Below are 21,754 nucleotides of genomic sequence, written 5' to 3' on the forward strand. Positions count from 1 at the left end.
GTATACGTCCTGTTGTCTTGCAGATTTTAAAAGCTGATAAAGAGAAAAATGATTTGAAACATCAGGATGAAATCAGTGAATTAATAGAGAAGCAGGTTCGAGAGGTGCAGGACCTGGGTATGGTATACAGTGATTGTAATAAATTGTGTATATATAATAACCGCACTATTGGTAACAGAAACACAAACCGATTAAATTCATCGAAGTAGCAGCTTGTGTGTGTTATATATCCGGTTTATTCACTAAATTCTGAAATGTAGCCAATTAAAATACGAATGATGTTTAGACTGAAATAGCCGGGCTGTGACCCTAAGTTTTATAACTTTTCCCAAGCAGCTATTAGAGATTTGGTAATTGATTCATGAAGTGGTTGTTGTGTTTTTTGTAGCGTTGTAGGTTGTTCTTCTAACACTGCATTGTATATCCCGCACAGAGATCTCCAGTAACCAGCAGCTGCTCCTGGAATATGAGAAATACCAAGAGTTACAAGGCAAATCACAGCGAATGCAGGAGAAATACAAGAGCCAGCTCCATGAGTTGGAGGAAAGTAAGACACTAGCACTGGAGGAACTAACGGAACACTACGAGGCCAAACTGCAGGACAAGATGTCTCAGCTGCAATGGGTGAGGGTGTCCACCACTTTATCTTCTTTCTATGCTCCTACTGCTGGCACTTAGTGCTGGTATTAGGACTTTCTTACCAGCAGCTTCTCCGCCTGTTATTTTAGTTATATAACAAGGCCTCAAGCTGGTGATAAACTGCAACTCCCAGAATTGGAGGATTGTGAGATGTAGATCAGATGTGGATTGTGCTGTGTCTCTTTATCAATTAATTTGAGGCGTGGAGGGCTTACATGCAGGGATTTAGCCATACAATTACAACAGATGCTTTATTTAAATCTCTTGTAGACTCAAGAAGAGGCACGTCAGCATCTCTGTGAGTATGAAGAGACAAAAAAACAAATTGAGGAAGATGGAGACCTTGAAATTCAGGGTTTAAAAATCCGTTACGAGCATCGTCTGAGGGAAGAGCGAGAGACTTCGCTTCGTCTGAAAGGAGAAACTAGCATCATGAGAAAAAAGGTAAACCCCTGTACTCCTAGTAATACCTGCTCCGTATCTTATTGATATCTTTCCTTCCGTGTATATATATTCTCAATATATCGCTGGAACCTCTGGTATTCTGAGTTTTGATGTTTATGCCATTCCCTCGTGCAGTTCAGAAGCCTGAAGAAGGAAATTGAGGAACGTGGCAATGACATCAAGAGGATGGAGGTGGAACAGGAGAAGCTACAGGAAGTCATCAAATCCCTGGAAAAGGACATCCAAGGGCTTAAGAGAGAGATTGAGGAGAGAGATGAAACTATTCAGGACAAGGTGAGCTCTGGGGCCTAGTCATGGAGAGACATGGTGTCTTGTGATCTATGTGATGGGACATGAGCAAGCACTCGCCCAGTGCTAATTGTCTTAGATATTCAAATTCTGCTACTAGCTCTCCGTGTTACCAAACAGACACAGTATCCACGGACTATACCGTACGGCACCCACCATCATACGGCCCTACAGCGTTTTCTGCTGGCATCACAATCAGAGAATGGAAGACACTCATCCATGGTCCGTTTTATTTAGCAGCAGAAGAAGAGACCTGATGTTTCTCATTAGGATGTAAAATGATAATTTAAGGAGAGTATTGTGATAAAGATGCAGAACGTTGTTGATCCTTAAAGAGATTAAAGGGACACTGCAGGCACCGAGACCACTTCAACTCATTGAAGTGGTGTGGGTGCAAACTCCCATCACCCTTAACCCTGCAGTGGTAATTATTGCACTTTTTATATACTGCAATAATTACCTCTGAGGGTTAACTCCTCCTCCAATGGCCATCTAGAGGGACTTCTGGAATCGAAACGGACCTTTGGTCCGTTATCTGACGCTGGCTGTCCTGACCTACTGCATGAGGTCCTCGAGCGTCAGATTTTCCCCATTGTAAAGCATTGAATAATGCTTTTTTACTATGGGGAGATCCTAATGCGAGTGCGGCCATTGCCATGCATGCGCATTAGTACTCCCACATCGGCGGGGGACGAATGTGAGCGAAGCTTTGAAAGTGTCAAAGGACATCGGCGCTGGACCCAAGTAAGTGACGTTTTTAACCCCTTCAGCGCCGCGGGAGAGGACCTTGACAGAGGGGGAAGCCATAGTGCCAAACGAGTTTGTTTTCCTGGCACTATAGTTTATATAGTATAATATTTTTTCACTCTCTCACTATAGGCCTGTCCTTTTCTAGTTTCTTAAATTCCCAGATAGGAAAATAAGAGTGTGATTTGATGTATGGTAAATATGGGAGAACTGTATATGCATCACTTAATATTTTCATTGTGTTCGATGCAGGAGAAGAGAATTTATGATCTGAAGAAAAAGAACCAAGAACTGGAGAAATTTAAGTTTGTTCTGGATTATAAAATCAAAGAATTAAAGAAACAAATTGACCCACGAGGGGATGAGATTCAAGAGATGAAAGAGCAGATTCAGGAGGTGAAAATTGTGTCTTCAATAATGCAAAACCTTTAACAAGCCCAAACCATGTATTACAGCAAACTGGGGGGACTGCATTATACCCCAAACTGTGTATTACAGCAAACTGGGGGGGACTGCATTATACCCCAAACTGTGTATTACAGCAAACTGGGGGGACTGCATGATACCCCAAACTGTGTATTACAGCAAACTGGGGGGACTGTATTATACCCCAAACCATGTATTACAGCAAACTGGGGGGACTGCATTATACCCCAAACTGTGTATTACAGCAAACTGGGGGGGACAGCATTATACCCCAAACTGTGTATTACAGCAAACTGGGGGGACTGCATGATACCCCAAACTGTGTATTACAGCAAACTGGGGGGACTGCATTATACCCCAAACTTTGTATTACAGCAAACTGGGGAGACTGCATTATACCCCAAACTGTGTATTACAGCAAACTGGGGGGACTGCATTATACCCCAAACTGTGTATTACAGCAAACTGGGGGGACTGCATTATACCCCAAACTGTGTATTACAGCAAACTGGGGGGACTGCATTATACCCCAAACGGTGTATTACAGCAAACTGGGGGGACTGCATTATACCCCAAACTGTGTATTACAGCAAACTGGGGGGACTGCATTATACCCCAAACTGTGTATTACAGCAAATTGGGGGGGACTGCATTATACCCCAAACTGTGTATTACAGCAAACTGGGGGGACTGCATTATACCCCAAACTGTGTATTACAGCAAACTGGGGGGACTGCATTATACCCCAAACTTTGTATTACAGCAAACTGGGGGGACTGTATTATACCCCAAACTGTGTATTACAGCAAACTGGGGGGACTGCATTATACCCCAAACTTTGTATTACAACAAACTGGGGGGACTGCATTATATCCCAAACTGTGTATTACAGCAAACTGTGGGGACTGCATTATATCCCAAACTGTGTATTACAGCAAACTGGGGGGGCTGCATTATACCCCAAACTGTGTATTACAGCAAACTGGGGGGACTGCATTATACCCCAAACTGTGTATTACAGCAAACTGGGGGGACTGCATTATACCCCAAACTGTGTATTCCAGCAAAGTGGGGGGACTGCAATATACCCCAAACTGTGTATTACAGCAAAGTGGGGGGACTGTATTATACCCCAAACTGTGTATTACAGGAAACTGGGGGGACTGCATTATACCCCAAACTGTGTATTACAGCAAACTGGGGGGACTGCATTATACCCCAAACTGTGTATTACAGCAAACTGGGGGGACTGCATTATACCCCAAACTTTGTATTACAGCAAACTGGGGGGACTGTATTATACCCCAAACTGTGTATTACAGCAAACTGGGGGGACTGCATTATACCCCAAACTGTGTATTACAGCAAACTGGGGGGACTGCATTATACCCCAAACTGTGTATTACAGCAAACTGGGGGGACTGCATTATACCCCAAACTTTGTATTACAACAAACTGGGGGGACTGCATTATATCCCAAACTGTGTATTACAGCAAACTGGGGGGACTGCATTATATCCCAAACTGTGTATTACAGCAAACTGGGGGGACTGCATTATACCCCAAACTGTGTATTACAGCAAATTGGGGGGACTGCATGATACCCCAAACTTTGTATTACAACAAACTGGGGGGACTGCATTATATCCCAAACTGTGTATTACAGCAAACTGGGGGGACTGCATTATACCCCAAACTTTGTATTACAACAAACTGGGGGGACTGCATTATATCCCAAACTGTGTATTACAGCAAACTGGGGGGACTGCATTATACCCCAAACTGTGTATTACAGGAAACTGGGGGGACTGCATTATACCCCAAACTGTGTATTACAGCAAACTGGGGGGACTGCATTATACCCCAAACTGTGTATTACAGCAAACTGGGGGGACTGCATTATACCCCAAACTTTGTATTACAGCAAACTGGGGGGACTGTATTATACCCCAAACGGTGTATTACAGCAAACTGGGGGGACTGCATTATACCCCAAACTGTGTATTACAGCAAACTGGGGGGGACTGCATTATACCCCAAACTTTGTATTACAACAAACTGGGGGGACTGCATTATATCCCAAACTGTGTATTACAGCAAACTGGGGGGACTGCATTATATCCCAAACTGTGTATTACAGCAAACTGGGGGGACTGCATTATACCCCAAACTGCGTATTACAGCAAACTGGGGAGACTGCATGATACCCCAAACTTTGTATTACAACAAACTGGGGGGACTGCATTATATCCCAAACTGTGTAATACAGCAAACTGGGGGGACTGCATTATACCACAAACTTTGTATTACAACAAACTGGGGGGACTTCATTATATCCCAAACTGTGTATTACAGCAAACTGGGGGGACTGCATTATACCCCAAACTGTGTATTACAGCAAACTGTGGGGACTGCATTATACCCCAAACTGTGTATTACAACAAACTGGGGGGACTGCATTATACCCCAAACTGTGTATTACAGCAAACTGGGGGGACTGCATTATACCCCAAACTGTGTATTACAGCAAAGTGGGGGTTGAGGGGGGGGCTGCATTATACCCCAAACCATGTATTACATCTCTCACACCTCTAATCATGCTTTCTGTCTGTAACTCTCGCTCACCCTCCTATCTGATCGGGTTTCCTGCTATTAATGCTCACACTCGTCTCTCTCTATAACACTAAGTTATTCCTTTTTGTTTCTCTTTCAAGATGGAAGATGAACTCGAACGTTTCCACCTGCAGAACTCAATTCTAGTGTCTGACATCACTGAATTGAATCGGAAACTGAAAGCTACCGATGGTGAGATGCACAGAGAGAAGCAGAAGGTAAATAGAAGGTTTGAGTCAAGTTAAATCTCTTGGGGACAAATCCAGGAACTGTTATTCTTATTCTGGGGTTTGCATTTGTCTTGAAAGAGATTCTGGGTTAGGTTCACATTATTCTGTCAGCTCCAGGTCTGTCCTGGAAACGTTGTCACAGTTTGTCACAATCTACATGATTTTTATCCATAGATAAAAACAGAAAATTCAGCGCTGGTACAATACTGATATAGTCCAAAGGCAGCTCAATCACCAAAAACTGAGTCTCTCTTGTCCAATAGGAAGTAGGATAAAACAGGAAAAGAAGGTGGAGGGCCTGAATGTAATGACAAAAAAAGGAAAAAACTAAAAGGACTGATAGTGTAGTAAGTTAAAACCTTCTTGATAGAGGAAGGCATATTAAAAATTGTACACTCACACTTTCAGGGAGCTTAAATACAGCTCTGACTTGCACGTCTGGGCGGAATGATCCACGCCTATGGATATATTGTGGTGCAGATTCTTCAATAAGCAGGAGTAGTTATGTAGTTAGGCTCCATAACATGTGAGTACACACCTAAGTATTGGCTCCAGAAGTATATAGGATATAGGTGATGTGGATATTCCTCCGTAAATATATAATATTACTCCATAATATGTGAGAGCACACCTAACTACATACTAACTCCTGCTTATTTGCTCAACATACTACACTATATACTTTTATTTTATCTAATATTTTTTATGAGGATACCCAACGCTATAAGGAAAGCTTAAAGAATCTGTACCACAATATAAATAGTGAAACGTAAAATATACAGTGAGTTGGTCTGTGTGGTAGCAGTAACAGCTACAAACCCCCTGAGTGGGAACCCCTTATACCACTCTAAGAAAAACTCAAAAATACATAGAATAGGTGGGACACACGTCTGATGATTCTATAAAACAAAACAGAATAACATTGTATTGTGAATATCAAGTACTCACAAGCCTGGAGCCAAATTAGCATATGGCTCTCATGAATAATGCAGAGGGACTCTTAATAGGATGTTCCCATCCTTCTTCCTGCTGGTCCTTGGATAACTTTTGAAACTTCTGGGTTAAATATAAGATGTGAAAACTTCTCTCCCCCCAAAAAAAGGCTTTATTTCATAAAATAAACAAAGTGCACTGTGTGCATGAGATAAAATAATTTGGTATAAAAAGTTCAAATATAACTCTATAGTCCAATATAGATACTGCCTGGTGGCTAGTAGATCCAAAATGTGTTTCACCCGATGGTGGGGGCTTCCTCAGTCAGTATATTGTGGGGGGCCTCCTTGGCATCCTTTTGAATCGCATCTTGCGTGTACTTCCGGGTTCGGCTGTCCGCACTTGGAACACATAATGCGTTCCAATACAGACCGCATGCATCCCACTTCCGGGTTGAGTATCATGCATCATCTGGGCGCATAGTAAGCATCACTGGAACGCATGCCGTGTGATATGTGCGTTCCACTAGAGGGATTTTTGGTTTCTCTGCGAAATTCGCGGTGTCTATATCTATATATAAATATCTTTATCAATTACATACAAATACAGCATCATACTGTGGATATACTTAAATATTAAAAATCATTTTATTATAGTATTGCATCTACATTTATCTACAGTAGTATTTTATGCTTTTATCTAGTACAAAAGTCAAATCTAAATTATACAGTATATGGTCTAATTATGTTAAAAAACCAACTTAGTATACAAAATACAATAATCTAAATTGCTAATAGAGTTATACTTGTGATTAAGAACACCCTATATGGTTTAAATTGAAAAGGCACTTCTAGATGGTAGTGGGTTTAAGAACTGACAGATCGTCTCTTAAATAAAATATACAAAAATACCATAATATAAATCCCAATATATCTTCCAATTTAAACGATATTTAGTAATATAAGGTAAAATTCTACGGGAGTGCGCCCTTTAGATAGTTCATAAATGACTTATGGAGCTACACCATAAAGTGGGAGGGTGAATAAAACGTGTCTTAATATATTAATTAAAACAGATATTGAATCCAATACGTGTAAAATATGACTAGTGAGGAAAAGCAAAAGGGGATAAAAAAAAATCTAAAAATGGGTATAAATATAGATGTAAGAGCACGCTATAATACACTTATCTATATAGACTATAGATCTCTATTTAAAAAAAGTGGCATGCCTCAAAATCTGAGTTTAAGCCATTTGGAATACGGGTATTAAAATGAAAAATACATTTAATTTCTTCTGTTCCTATTTTTCGATTATAATCACCCCCTCTCCAATCTTTTTTTTAACTAACTTTAGAGTTCAGAAGAACAGGTTATCTGGATTTAGGTTATGATGGGTTTTAAAATGGCTGGAGACAATGTGGGTCGCCAAACCTTTTTTAATATTCCTGACATGTACACACCTAATAGCCCTACCGATATATATAATAAATTACAGGGGCATTTTAATATATAAATAACCCCTTTCAAAAAACAAATAAGTTGATCCCTGATGGTATAATCGATATTAGTATGTTCTTTAATGTTGGTCACATGTTTTTTATTTTTTGTTGATCTACATGCTAAGCATGTACCACGGCCGTAGAAACCATTTTTCTGGTTAAGAAAGTGCTTAGTTATTGCTGGTGGGCCCTCTCTACTATGGACTAAAGATCTCTTAAGGTTGGCGGCGACTCTATAAATAATTTTTGGTTGTGTGGGTAAAAGAGCTTGATCTCCTTGTAAAAAGTGCCAATATTTTTTAATTGCCCTATTTACTTTATTGTTATTACTATTGAATTTGCATATGAAATGTGCCTCATTTTTATTCAATTTCCTGGTACTTCTTTGTTTATAGGCCAATAATTGTTCTCTTGGGATATTTCTCACTTCTTCCATTGCTGTTGTTAGTTTGGTTTCCTCGTAACCTTTTTCCAGGAATTGGTCTTTTATTGTCTAAACTGGTTCATGGATTGCAGGATAAAACTTACCAGGAAAGGCTAAAGGATCTTAACATGTATAGCTTGGAGGAAAGACGAGACAGGGGGGATATGATAGAAACATTTAAATACATAAAGGGAATCAACACAGTAAAGGAGGAGACTATATTTAAAAGAAGAAAAACTACCACAACAAGAGGACATAGTCTTAAATTAGAGGGGCAAAGGTTTAAAAATAATATCAGGAAGTATTACTTTACTGAGAGGGTAGTGGATGCATGGAATAGCCTTCTAGCTGAAGTGGTAGAGGTTAACACAGTAAAGGAGTTTAAGCATGCGTGGGATAGGCATAAGGCTATCCTAACTATAAGATAAGGCCAGGGACTAATGAAAGTATTTAGAAAATTGGGCAGACTACATGGGCCGAATGGTTCTTTTTTTTTTTTTTTTAAATTCTTTATTTTTATACTCGACATTGAAGGCAAGGTTAACATAGACATAGGGCTTGCGCAGAAGCCAGACTCAATATAAATCAAAATAGGAAATACAAGTAATAACATCGGTCCGAGTAATACATCTGCTCTCAGCTTTGTAAGGAATCTACCCCAAATCAACGATCTCGGGCTATCAATTGCCCTACGTGTTCCTCTAGCAGTGTATATGCTTCCTGACCAATGTTGCTTATGTAGGGGTTATCTCAATGTGTGCGATCATTATATAGTTGAAACTTAGGCGTGGTCCGGCATAATGGCAGATCCCTTCACTACCCGGTCCCGGGTCTCTCATGGGTCGCCCCTCAATCGAGGAAAGTTTTTCATTTTATATAAGCCCGATAACAGGGTCGTCGGAGCCCCGTGTCAGCTAATTAAGTAAGTCAAATGGCTCCGCTGCACCTTCCGGCCCGTCAATCAGGCTAGGGAGAAAAAGGAAAAAAGACGAGACATATGGAGAGTAGGGATAGAGAAAAAAGGAAAGAGAGAGAGGAGAGTGAGTGGGGGGGGGGGTGGGAGTACCCCTCCCCTGAGCAGAGGAAAGAGGAGGACGGATCGAATGCTAGCTACGAGGAATGCATAGAGGGAGTAGTAAAGGATGGAGGGGAGGAGGAGGAGGGAAAGAAAAGGGGGAGCCCACCGCACGACAATCCATACGCCGCCTCCACTTCCGCCCGCACCTGGCCATAGGTCAAGGACCTATCCATCCCCCTCTCTATTTGAACCTAGAACGCAATTGTCCCAAGGTTCCCAGAGTTTCTTGAACTTCTCCACTGAGCCTTTTACCCTAGCCGTCAGGTCATCCATCAATCTGCAATCTTTTATTTTTGGGATCACTGTTTGTATATCAGGGCCCTCTGGTGACAACCATGCTGTAGCAATCGCTCTGCGGGCACTTAGGGTCACTTTGTGTATTAACGTCTGTTCTCTCCTGGTCCATCCCTCAGCGGATCGGTTAAGTAAATATGTCCAAGGATCCAGGGGCAACGGCCTGCCGAAGATCTGCATCAGTATGTCTTTGACTGTCGTCCAAAGGGTCCGGACTTTCGGGCATTCCCACCACATATGTAGATATGTGCCACGCTCACCACAGCCTCTCCAGCAATCGTCTGTTTCCGTTTTGTGCATATGGTAAAGTTGTATGGGCGTAGTGTACCAGCGCAGCATGGTCTTCCACGACTGTTCCTGAAAAGTGGTGCAAATGGAAGCTTTTGTGTTTGCTTCCCAGATTTCTTGCCACTCGACTCCTTCCAGTACCTCACCCAGATCAGATTCCCATTTATCTATATACGGCAAGTGTCCCCATTCCTTGTTCTTTTCGCTTAGGTGGGCGTAGAGGAGCGTGATCGATCCTTTGGGAGTTACTCCGCGCAAGCACATCGTCTCGTAGAATGTCATCCGTTTCATAGCTGCAGCTTTGACGTGGGCCCGCCTGGCATAATCACGAATTTGAAGGAATCGGAAGAAATCTGCGGGGGTCAAATGGGCCCCCTGTTGAAGGTCTGCGAACTGAATTATGGTTCCATTCGGGTACAACTGGTGGATCCTTTGTAACCCCGTCCTCTCTATGTGTTTAAAATCTCTCGGTGCCATTCCCGGGGGAAAATCACGGTTCCGCAATATTGGAGTGAGAGGGGACGGTGTGGATGCGAGATCATATCTGGATCTACTACGGTCCCAGATGTGGATGGAGTTTAGAACGGCCGGGGATGTCGTCCGTATTATAGGTCTGCAGTCAGCGGAGGCCCACATAGTAAATTGGGGAACATCTGATCCAGCCATCAGAGATTCAATGTCCACCCACCTCCTCTCGGCGGGTGGTGAGTGCCACATTGCAATCTGCGTCAGTTGTGCAGCCAGGTAATAAAAGTATAAATTCGGGAGGCCGAGTCCGCCTCTATCTTTGCGCCTGTAAAGCACCTGCCTGGATATTCTGTGCCTCTTGTTATGCCAAATGAAATCTCCAATTGATTTTTGTAGCGGTGCCAGCTGAGATTTAGCAACCTGGATTGGTAGGGCCTGGAACAGGAAAAGGATACGCGGAAGGATGTTCATTTTTACCGCGTTTATCCTACCTATCCAAGAAATTGGTTTGTCGACCCACCTCTCCAGGTCGCTGATCAGCGATCGGATCAAGGGGGTATAATTGGCAGTGTATAGCCGTCCAACGTCCGCTGTCAGATGGATCCCTAAGTAGGTCAGTGACCCACTTTCGATCCGGATTTCATGTGTGTCCCGTATCCTTCCCACTGTGTCCTCTGGTATACCTATTGGTAAGGCGCTGGACTTCTGCATATTGGCCTTATAACCCGAGTAATTCCCATAATCCGTCAACACTGTCCTCAAGGTTGCTATCGAGTCCTCCGGGTTCGTTAGCGTCAAGAGGATATCGTCTGCATATGCTGAGACGGTGTATTCCTCGCCGCCTACTTTCACCCCCCGGATCCCTGAATTACTGCGAATGGCCTGCAGCAGAGGCTCCAGAGCCAACGTAAACAGCAGGGGAGATAGAGGACATCCCTGCCTCGTCCCGTTGAATAGTCGGAACGGAGACAAGGGGGCACCCGTTATCTGTATCTGGGCTCTCACGTTGTGGTACATCGCTTTTGTCATCGCTATATACTCGCTAGGGAATCCCAGGTGTTTCATAACCGTAAATAAGAATTGCCATCGAACTCTGTCGAAGGCTTTCTCCGCGTCAATAGATACTACCAACGTCGGGGCAGCTGCAGTAGCTTGTTTCCATATTAAGTCGATGTTCCTTCTGGTGTTTTCAAACAGCTGCCTGCCCCGTATGAAGCCTACCTGGTCCGCATGTATAAGTGAGGTTAGGAGTGGGTGTAACCTGTCAGCTTGTACCCTAGCCAAGATTTTCAGGTCATGGTTGATCAGTGATATGGGTCTAAAATTTTCAGGACAGAGGGGGTCTTTGTTCGGTTTGGGCAATAGAATTATCGTGGCCAGGGTCATGTCAGAGGTCAAGTGTCCTCCGCCCCGCAAATCTGCGAATAGGCGAACCAGATATGGGGTCAATTCCTCCCGAAAGGCTTTGTAGTAGGTCCCATCAAAGCCATCGGGTCCAGGTGCCTTATTGCTTTTCAGGCTGGAAATGGCCCTGTTCACCTCTTCCTCCGTAATCTCTGCGGCCAGGCCAGACGCCGCTTCCCTGCTCAGCTTGGTCATCCCTAAGCCGTTGAGGTAAGCAAGGATGTTCCGTTCCTCTTCAAGCTCTGACGAGTCATTCTCAGGTGTGTGGTTGTAAAGTTGTTTGTAGAAGTCCTTGAAGACTCCGGCTATTTCGCTGGGTTTGGACGTCGTCTTACCGTCCGAGCATCTAATAGACGCTATATGTGGCCTGTGGGTCCTAGGTCGTAGCGTTCTGGCCAGGAAAGTGTCCATCTTGTTCGCGCTTTCAAAATATGTGCGTCTGGGGGCCGAATGGTTCTTATCTGCCGTCACATTCTATGTTTCTATGTCTTAGCCTGACTTATATAATTTTGTTAATTCAAGCAATTGTGTCTTATTCTTAAAAACTGGCCTTTGGGGGCATTATTTGGCCAGGGTTTGTGATGGCAACTGTTCTTTTCAATATATCCATTAGCATCCACTGGTTTAAAAAATGTATTTGTTTTTATTTGCTCGTCTTTTATAAAAATGTGAAGATCCAGAAAATGTATTTCTGTTGGGCTACATGTGGTAGTAAGGATAATACCCCACTCATTGGCATTTAGAAAAGACAGGAACATGTCCAGAAGATCATTAGAACCATTCCAAATCAGAAATATGTTGTCTATGTAGCGACGATAGGTCACCAAATTCGACACCCAAGGATGTTCAGAAAATACTAAATTCTCTTTCCAATATGTCATGAACAGATTGGCATAACTAGGTGCGAATTTGGTGCCCATCGCCGAACCACAGATTTGAAGGTAAAAGGCGTCCTGAAACCAAAATAAAATATTCGTTAAAATAAGGTGGATTCCTTCCAATATAAAATCCATCTGCTCCCTTTTAAAATTTGCTTTAATTAAAACATGTTTCACAGCTTTGAGGCCAACTTAATGTGGAATAATGCTATACAAGGATGTGACATCACTGGCGACTAGTTGGTTATTCTTTTCCCAATTGATCTTCTCTAAAAGTTGTAGTATATGAATAGTATCTTTAAGATGCGCTGGGTTTCTCACTACTATAGGTTGTAAAAGAGTATCAATGTATTCGGAGACTCTGGAGGAAATAAAATCTATCCCTGATATAATTGGGCGACAAGCAGATAAAAACAAAAAAAACACAGTGAGAAGACGCTGAACGTCCATAGGAAAGCATTGAGTAACGCTTTCCTATGGGCGGTTTGAATGCGCGCGTGGCTCTTGCCACGCATGTGCATTCGGAGCTGAGAGGCGGATCCGGACGGAGAGATCCACAGCGCCAAGGGAGTCCGGCGCTGGAGAAAGGTAAGTGCTTTAGACACACACACACACACTCTCATGAACAGACGCACACATTTACTGACAGACACACACTCAGTGACAGACGCACACAAACATACTCAGTAACAGACACACACACACACTCTAACACACACTAACACACACACACTCACTAACACACACACAATCACTAACACTAACACAATCACTAACACTCACTAACACACACACTCACTAACACACTCTCACTAACACACTCTCACTAACACTAACACTAACACTCACACTAACACTAACACACACTAACACACACTCACTAACACACTCACTAACACACTCTCACTAACACACTAACACACTCTCACTAACACACTAACACACTCTCACTAACACACTCTCACTAACACACTCTCACTAACACACTAACACACTCTCACTAACACACTCACTAACACACTCACTAACACACTCTCACTAACACACTAACACACTCTCACTAACACACTCACACACTCACACGTTTTTTTTTTTTTTTTTATTTAATCCCCCCAGCCTCCTTACCTGTGGGAGAGCTGAGGGGATTCCCTGGGGTCCAGTGGTGTCACCCGGCTGGCGGGCGCGCGAGGGAGCACTGTCCCCTGGGTGCTCCCTCTTCAGCTCCCTCGCGCAGGTAAGTGCTTTAGACACACACACACACACTCTCATGAACAGACGCACACATTTACTGACAGACACACACTCAGTGACAGACGCACACAAACATACTCAGTAACAGACACACACACACTCTAACACACACTAACACACACACACTCACTAACACACACACAATCACTAACACTAACACAATCACTAACACTCACTAACACACACACTCACTAACACACTCTCACTAACACACTCTCACTAACACTAACACTAACACTCACACTAACACTAACACACACTAACACACACTCACTAACACACTCACTAACACACTCTCACTAACACACTAACACACTCTCACTAACACACTAACACACTCTCACTAACACACTCTCACTAACACACTCTCACTAACACACTAACACACTCTCACTAACACACTCACTAACACACTCACTAACACACTCTCACTAACACACTAACACACTCTCACTAACACACTCACACACTCACACGTTTTTTTTTTTTTTTTAATTTAATCCCCCCAGCCTCCTTACCTGTGGGAGAGCTGAGGGGATTCCCTGGGGTCCAGTGGTGTCACCCGGCTGGCGGGCGCGCGAGGGAGCACTGTCCCCTGGGTGCTCCCTCTTCAGCTCCCTCGCGCGCCGCGTACTGATACCGGAGCCGGAAGATGACGTCATCTTCCGGCTCCGGTTTCAGTGTGGTGCGCGAGGGAGCTGAAGAGGGAGCACCCAGGGGACAGTGCTCCCTCGCGCGCCCGCCAGCCAGCCGGGTGACAGCAGGGCCAGCCTCGGGGGGCCCGGAGGTGGCCGGCTCCTGGGCCCCCCAGCAGAAGAGGCTGGCCCTGTGGGTACATACCTGGGTCGCAGGGCGGCCGGGCCCCCTGGTGGGCCGGGCCCGGTCGCAGCCGCGACCCCTGCGACCCCGGTATATACGCCACTGATATAACTGTATATAGATATAAACACCGCGTATTTCGTGGAGAAACCAAAAATCCCTCTAGTGGAACATATCACACGGCATGCGTTCCAGTGATGCTTACTATGCGCCCGGATGATGCATGATACTCAACCCGGAAGTGGAACGCATGCAGTCTGTATTGGAACGCATTATGCGTTCCAAGTGCAGACAGCCGAACCCGGAAGTACACTCAAGATGCAATTCAAAAGGATGCCAAGGAGGCCCCCCCACAATAGAACAAGAGAAGTTTTAACATCTTATATTTAACCCAGAAGTTTCAAAAGTTATCCAAGGACCAGCAGGAAGAAGGATGGGAACATCCTATTAAGAGTCCCTCTGCATTATTCATGAGAGCCATATGCTAATTTGGCTCCAGGCTTGTGAGTACTTGATATTCACAATATTTCTACGCTATTTCTATCGACTATATTGCACTATGTTATTCTGTTTTATAGAATCATCAGACGTGTGTCCCACCTAGTCTATGTATTTCTGTACAACAATATATCCATAGGCAGGGATTATTCCGCCCAGGCGGGCAAGTCGGAGCTGTATTTAAGCTCCCTGAAAGTGTGAGTGTACAATTTTTAATATGCCTTCCTCTATCAAGGAGTTTTTAACTTGCTACACTATCAGTCCTTTTTGTTTTTTTCCTTTTTTTTGTCCTTAAAGGACACTTTACGCACTGCACCCTCTTTTCCCTGTCTCATGATTTTTATCCTACTTAATAAATATGATTTGGGAAATGACTTTGGATAAAGTGAGAGGCTTTGACGCGTTTGTAAATATCTGTGATCTCTTTCCTCAGGTACGAGATATCGAAGCCGTTGTTAAACGCTTTAAGACAGATTTGTATAACTGCGTGGGATTTATTCAAGAACCCAAAAAACTGAAAGACAGCATTAGAGAACTCTATTCAAAATACGTTCAGGAGAGTGACGTGGTAAGTGTTATTTTAGTGTCTGTCGACCTACGTTTCTCGCTGTTTCACGACTGCTTAATAAAACGCCACAATTCTAAAAAGGATTTCAGTTTTAACAGCCACCTGTGTCTATATCTCTACTAACTAAACAAAAAAAATCAATTTATAATCACATAAACAAATCCAGTGAGAACCTTGTTTTTCATACAAACATTTTAAAGCAAATCCTTTTTTTGTAAATTATTTGTAAAATTAATATGGCCAAATTACTGGTTACATTACAATAGAGGGAGGTACAGTAAGTGCAGTAGGTATACAGTGTATGTATATTGTATTTATATAGAGCTAACAGGTGTACTCAGCACGTTACAGGTTACATTACAGTAGAGGGAGGTACAGTAAGTGCAGTAGGTATACAGTGTATGTATATTTTATTTATATAGAGCTAACAGGTGTACTCAGCACGTTACAGGTTACATTACAGTAGAGGGAGGTACAGTAAGTGCAGTAGGTATATTTTGTATGTATATTTTATTTATATAGCAGTAACAGGTGTACTCAGCACGTTACAGGTTACATTACAGTAGAGGGAGGTACAGTAAGTGCAGTAGGTATACAGTGTATGTATATTTTATTTATATAGCGCTAACAGGTGTACTCAGCACGTTACAGGTTACATTACAGTAGGGGGAGGTACAGTAAGTGCAGTAGGTATACAGTGTATGTATATTTTATTTATATAGCACTAACAGGTGTACTCAGCACTTTACAGGTTACATTACAGTAGAGGGAGGTACAGTAAGTGCAGTAGGTATACAGTGTATGTATATTATATTTATATAGCGCTAACAGGTGTACTCAGCACTTTACAGGTTACATTACAGTAGAGGGAGGTACAGTAAGTGCTGTAGGTATATAGTGTATGTATATTTTATTTATATAGCGCTAACAGGTGTACTTAGCACTTTACAGGTTACATTACAGTAGAGGGAGGTACAGTAAGTGCAGTAGGTATACAGTGTATGTATATTTTATTTATATAGCACTAACAGGTGTACTCAGCACTTTACAGGTTACATTACAGTAGAGGGAGGTGCAGTAGGTATACAGTGTATGTATATTATATGTATATAGCAATAACAGCAATAACTCAGCACTTTACAGGTTACATTACAGTAGAGGGAGGTACAGTAAGTGCAATAGGTATACAGTGTACGTATATTTATATTTTTTTAATTTCTTAGGTATATGTTAAAACAAGCACATTTTTTGATTAGGCTATAAACAGTATGGATTTACGTTTGAGGTGTTATTATAATATACCAGCACTTTACAGGTTACATTACTGTAGAGGGAGGTACAGTAAGTGCAGTAGGTATATTTTGTATGTATATTTTATTTATATAGCGCTAACAGGTATACTCAGCACGTTACAGGTTACATTACAGTAGGGGGAGGTACAGTAAGTGCAGTAGGTATACAGTGTATGTATATTATATTTATATAGCGCCAACAGGAGTACTCAGCGCTTTACAGGTTACATTACAGTAGAGGGAGATACAGTAAGTGCAGTAGGTATACAGTGTATGTATATTATATTTATATAGCGCTAACAGGTGTACTCAGCACGTTACAGGTTACATTACAGTAGGGGGAGCTATAGTAAGTGCAGTAGGTATACAGTGTATGTATATTTTATTTATATAGCACTAACAGGTGTACTCAGCACTTTACAGGTTACATTACAGTAGAGGGAGGTACAGTAAGTGCAGTAGGTATGCAGTGTATGTATATTTTATTTATATAGCGCTAACAGGTGTACTCAGCACGTTACAGGTTACATTACAGTAGAGGGAGGTACAGTAAGTGCAGTAGGTATACAATGTATGTATATTTTATTTATATAGCGCTAACAGGTGTACTTAGCACTTTACAGGTTACATTACAGTAGAGGGAGGTACAGTAAGTGCAGTAGGTATACAGTGTATGTATATTTTATTTATATAGCACTGTTATGGTACTTTTTAGCAGTAAACCAAAATGTTTAAATGTCTATCTGTTCCTGTCCAAATTAAGAAAATTAAATTGCGTATATACGCTGAAGTAATTCAGTCTGACACACAGAGTTCAGGTTAAAATAACTTCGAGGAAATTTATTGGCAAGTGAGTCAAGAGCGGGCTCGCAGGCCCTTTTAAGAGGCATTTTACATCATCATTGAATATCAGATAATAACACATAAACATCATTAATTGGATTAATTGTTAAGTGTCTGGATTAGTGTCCACCTATAAATGTAATTAATTGGCTCAGAAACTAAGTGGTTAGCTAGGTGTCCACCCACCAATAGGTGGTATTGTTCTGGACACGGGTGGGGACAGGGGGCTCAAGCGCCATCTTCCCTAGCATAAGGCTTACTCGGTGGAAAGGGGGGGCTTGAGCGTCATTTTACACGGTCAGTGATGTCAAGTCAGGTGCAAGGTCTCTTATGAATAGAACATTTCATTACTACTGTGTTCTCATGGCCTTCAATTTATACTATGTTGCGAGTTAGGGGAGATTCAGCAGTTCCTGAGTTAGTCATGTCTTTATAGAAAATACAGTCTTTGTCCATTGTGTTAGATGTGCTGGGAAATTCTGTCCTGTAATGTAGTTTTAAAATGAAGAAGTCAGGTTATGAGGACAAAATGGAGGATTTGTCTCACAGTATGCAGTTAAAATGAAGCCCATGGAGCAGCGCAGCTAAGGGGAATGGGCCTTGACATTGCCAGGAGGCAGGCAGCTAGTTGTCAGTAGTTGGGGGGCTGGTCTAAGGACATGGAGTGGGGAGGAGTTACTAGGGGGGTATAAGTAGCGGCCATCTTATGTCTAACGGCACTTTTAATCCAAAGTTACACTTACCTGTTCGTTGTAGCAGGATTTGTGTGGCTTTGTTTTCTTTTGTCTCCTCTGCAGGTTGTCAGGAAGATGGAAGATTGGCTGGAAGGAGTCAGGGCTGCTGTGCAGGAGAGGGGTCTCGAGTGGCTGAGGGACCGTCTTGGTGATGCTCTGCCGTCCGGATCTGGTAGCTCCCAGGGTCAGAGGCCGGTGAGGAGGACGAGGCCTCCGCAGAGGCTGAGCCCCAGCGTGGTTCCAGCTTCCCGGCGTCCGAGAAGCCCCTCCAGAGGTCGTCGGGGCGGCAGTGAGGCGGTTGGCGGGCAGGCCGCAGGTGGAACCGGCCGCGGGCATCGTCGCGGTGTGGCAGCACGAAACGGCCGTCAGGCGAGGCCGGAGTCGCAGGCCGCGGGTTCAGGAACCGAGTCGGAAACTGCCGAACGTTCAGGGAGCGAACGTGGAGGTAGGCGGATCACTGTTCGGACGGAAACTGCCGAACGTTCGGGAGATGAACGTGGAGGTAGGAGATCTGGCGAATGGGCCGAAACTGCCGAACGTTCGGGAGACGAAAGTGGAGGTGCTAATACTGCCGAACATTCGTTTCCCGAACGGGGAGGCAAGTCCACTGCCGAACGTTCGGGGGTTGAGCGTGGAGGTAGCTCTACTGCCGGCCGTTCGGCTGCCGAACGTGGAAGCAGCAAAACTGCCGAACGTTCGGTTTTTGTGTCCTCTTTTACAGGAAGGGACGGAGAAGTTTCTGATGTTGCCAGGAGTTCGAGGAAGCGGCCATTGCAGGCGCAGGCCAGCGGACGGAAGAGGAGCGGTACGGCAGGCTTGGCAGCAGGCTCCGGGAGTGCTGGAAGTGCTGCTGGAGGAGCAGGAGCCACAGTTGCGAATCGCCCGGGTGAGTCGCCCTCCGACGCTACTGCCCCCTCAGTTACTAGCCCGCGGGCTACCCCGGGGGTGGGTCCCGGTACTGGCATGGTTGGCAACGGTAGGGTGGCAGGTGGCAAGCAGGGGACTGCTAGGGCTCGGAGGGAACAGGACAGATTCAGCGCTGCGAGACGCCATGGGGGGTCCCCAGTCAGAGGGCAGGAGCGCAGCGCTTCGCCAGGGTCTCCCGTGCGACTAGGCCGGGGGCGTAGTCAGGCTGGTCGGGACGGCGGTGACTTGACGGACGGCAGCGCCAGCGAGGGACAACGCTGGAGATCGGCGCCCGCTAAAGGGCAGGCCCGCAGGGCCGGAGCGCTAGCAGCTAGGAGACACAGGTCACGGAGCGACCACCGGAGGGGATCAGAGTCGGACGGCAGGGGCCCCTGCGGGGAGGTCCACACCCGGGGGCGGCGTGGGTTGCCCCCAGCCAGGCATAGGGGACGGACGCTGCGGGACGATAGTTCCAGGAGTGGGAGTTCCTCGGAGGGACCGCGGACTGGGGCGCAGGCTCTTACCCCTCGAAGGCGGACGAATAGAAGGGAGTTGGGTGACTGGTCCCAGGAGGAGGGTGGACGGGGCAGGGTTCCTACGACCAGCCTACCCAAGATGTCTTCTTCTCCTTGCAGGTCTCGCAGACGGTCACCCGCCAAAGGGGCGCGACCCTACGCAGCGAGGACTTCCAGACGGTCGCCGGCGGGCAAGGCGGACCGGGCAGCAGGACAGGAGTCGTCAAGGTCGCCCGTGGACCGGGTGAGACCCAGCGCCACAGGCCCACGGCCCGGAGCAGCTGAACGCTTGGGGCAGGTCGCACAAAGCCGGATGACAACTCCACGGCCTTCGGCGGCAAGGGGTTCGGAAGGTGAGGCACTGTCAATTCAGCAGTCGGGGGAGCTGTTAGCGGGCATTAGACAGTTGATTGATTCTTGGGGTGAGGGGAATAGGAGGGAAGGGGATTGTAGTCAGGTTTGGGCTCCACTAGGGAAGGTCCTCGGGTCTAGTCCAGCGGGGGTTTCCGGGGCCGGGGGCGGTGTAGACGGAGGCGGGGGCGCGACCCCCGCGGCGGAGGCTTCCAGTGTAGGGACCGAGGGTGAGAATTTGCTTGGGGGGGTCCCGGAGGCGGCTAGACAGAATGTCCACGTTTCGTTTGCGGGTCCTTTAGGCTGTCACCTCAAGCCCGAGGTGAAGGAGAGGATCTGGAAAGGTGAATTTGTGGAGCTCTTTTCGCTTCTCCCCCTTGAGGAATACATTGACCTCAAGGAGGAGGATAAAAAAGATGCAAAAAAGGAGGAGGAAGAAAAGAAACGGAGGTACAGGAAGATTCCCAAAACGTTTGGGAACTGGCTCCGAGCTTTTTGCATCTTGGCCAGCGTGATGGGCGAGAAGGCGGCGGAGCGCTGTTCGCAGCTCTTCTGTTACCTGGACGGGGTTTGGGAAGCATATAGGACGTACGGGGGCCTAGCATGGTGGCGGTACGACGAGCAATTTCGTCAGCGTCTGGCCGCTAATCCGGGGATGCGGTGGGACCAGATGGACCTACCGCTCTGGATAAAATTGATGATGGCGCAAAAAGCGTCCCCCTTTCAGTCCGGGGCCGGCACGGGCGCTTCTACCGCCGTGTCGGCCAACCAGAAACGGGGCTACTGTTGGTCATTCAATGAGGGGCAGTGCAAGTGGGGGGCCACCTGTCGCTTTAAGCACGAGTGCTCAGGGTGCGGAGGAACTCACGGCCTCCACAGATGCTTTAAGAAGGGGAAGTCAGCCCCTGCAGCGGGCGGAGGTGCGGCCGCGTCCCCTGCCGCTGGGAGCAACGCCAGTGAAAGTCGGCGCGATGCTGCCCTGGCTAAAGCAGTACGCTAACAGGGCGGATGCTGGGTTGTTGGAAGAGGGGTTTTCCAAGGGGTTTGTAATACCGTTCCGGGACCGGGACGGGGTGCCGCGGCTTCGCAATCTGAAGTCGGCCGGGGAATTTCCGGGGGTGGTTAGGGAAAAGTTGCTTAAGGAGGTGGAGTTGGGCAGGGTAGCGGGGCCGTTCAGCGAGCCCCCCTTACCTAACCTGAGGGTTTCACCGTTGGGGGTGGTTCCTAAGAAGGAGCCCGGCAAGTACCGCCTGATACATCACCTGTCCTACCCCAAGGGGTCGTCGGTCAACGACGACATCG

At 45.4% G+C, this 21,754-nt stretch overlaps 1 protein-coding gene across 1 annotated transcript in view; it reads left to right on the forward strand.

Annotated features, from left to right (window-relative positions):
* LOC134568930 (cilia- and flagella-associated protein 57-like) overlaps positions 1-21,754 on the forward strand; it is a 171,607-nt gene that overhangs the window by 119,851 nt on the left and 30,002 nt on the right. Inside the window, exons 13-19 of the mRNA XM_063427648.1 lie at positions 24-117; positions 434-624; positions 910-1,083; positions 1,219-1,377; positions 2,392-2,535; positions 5,280-5,396; positions 15,677-15,811. Coding sequence (XP_063283718.1) covers positions 24-117; positions 434-624; positions 910-1,083; positions 1,219-1,377; positions 2,392-2,535; positions 5,280-5,396; positions 15,677-15,811 — 1,014 coding nt within the window. The remainder of the gene's footprint in view (positions 1-23; positions 118-433; positions 625-909; positions 1,084-1,218; positions 1,378-2,391; positions 2,536-5,279; positions 5,397-15,676; positions 15,812-21,754) is intronic.

Source organism: Pelobates fuscus, chromosome 7 (assembly GCF_036172605.1).
Source record: "Pelobates fuscus isolate aPelFus1 chromosome 7, aPelFus1.pri, whole genome shotgun sequence".
Classification (NCBI taxonomy): Eukaryota; Metazoa; Chordata; class Amphibia; order Anura; family Pelobatidae; genus Pelobates; species Pelobates fuscus.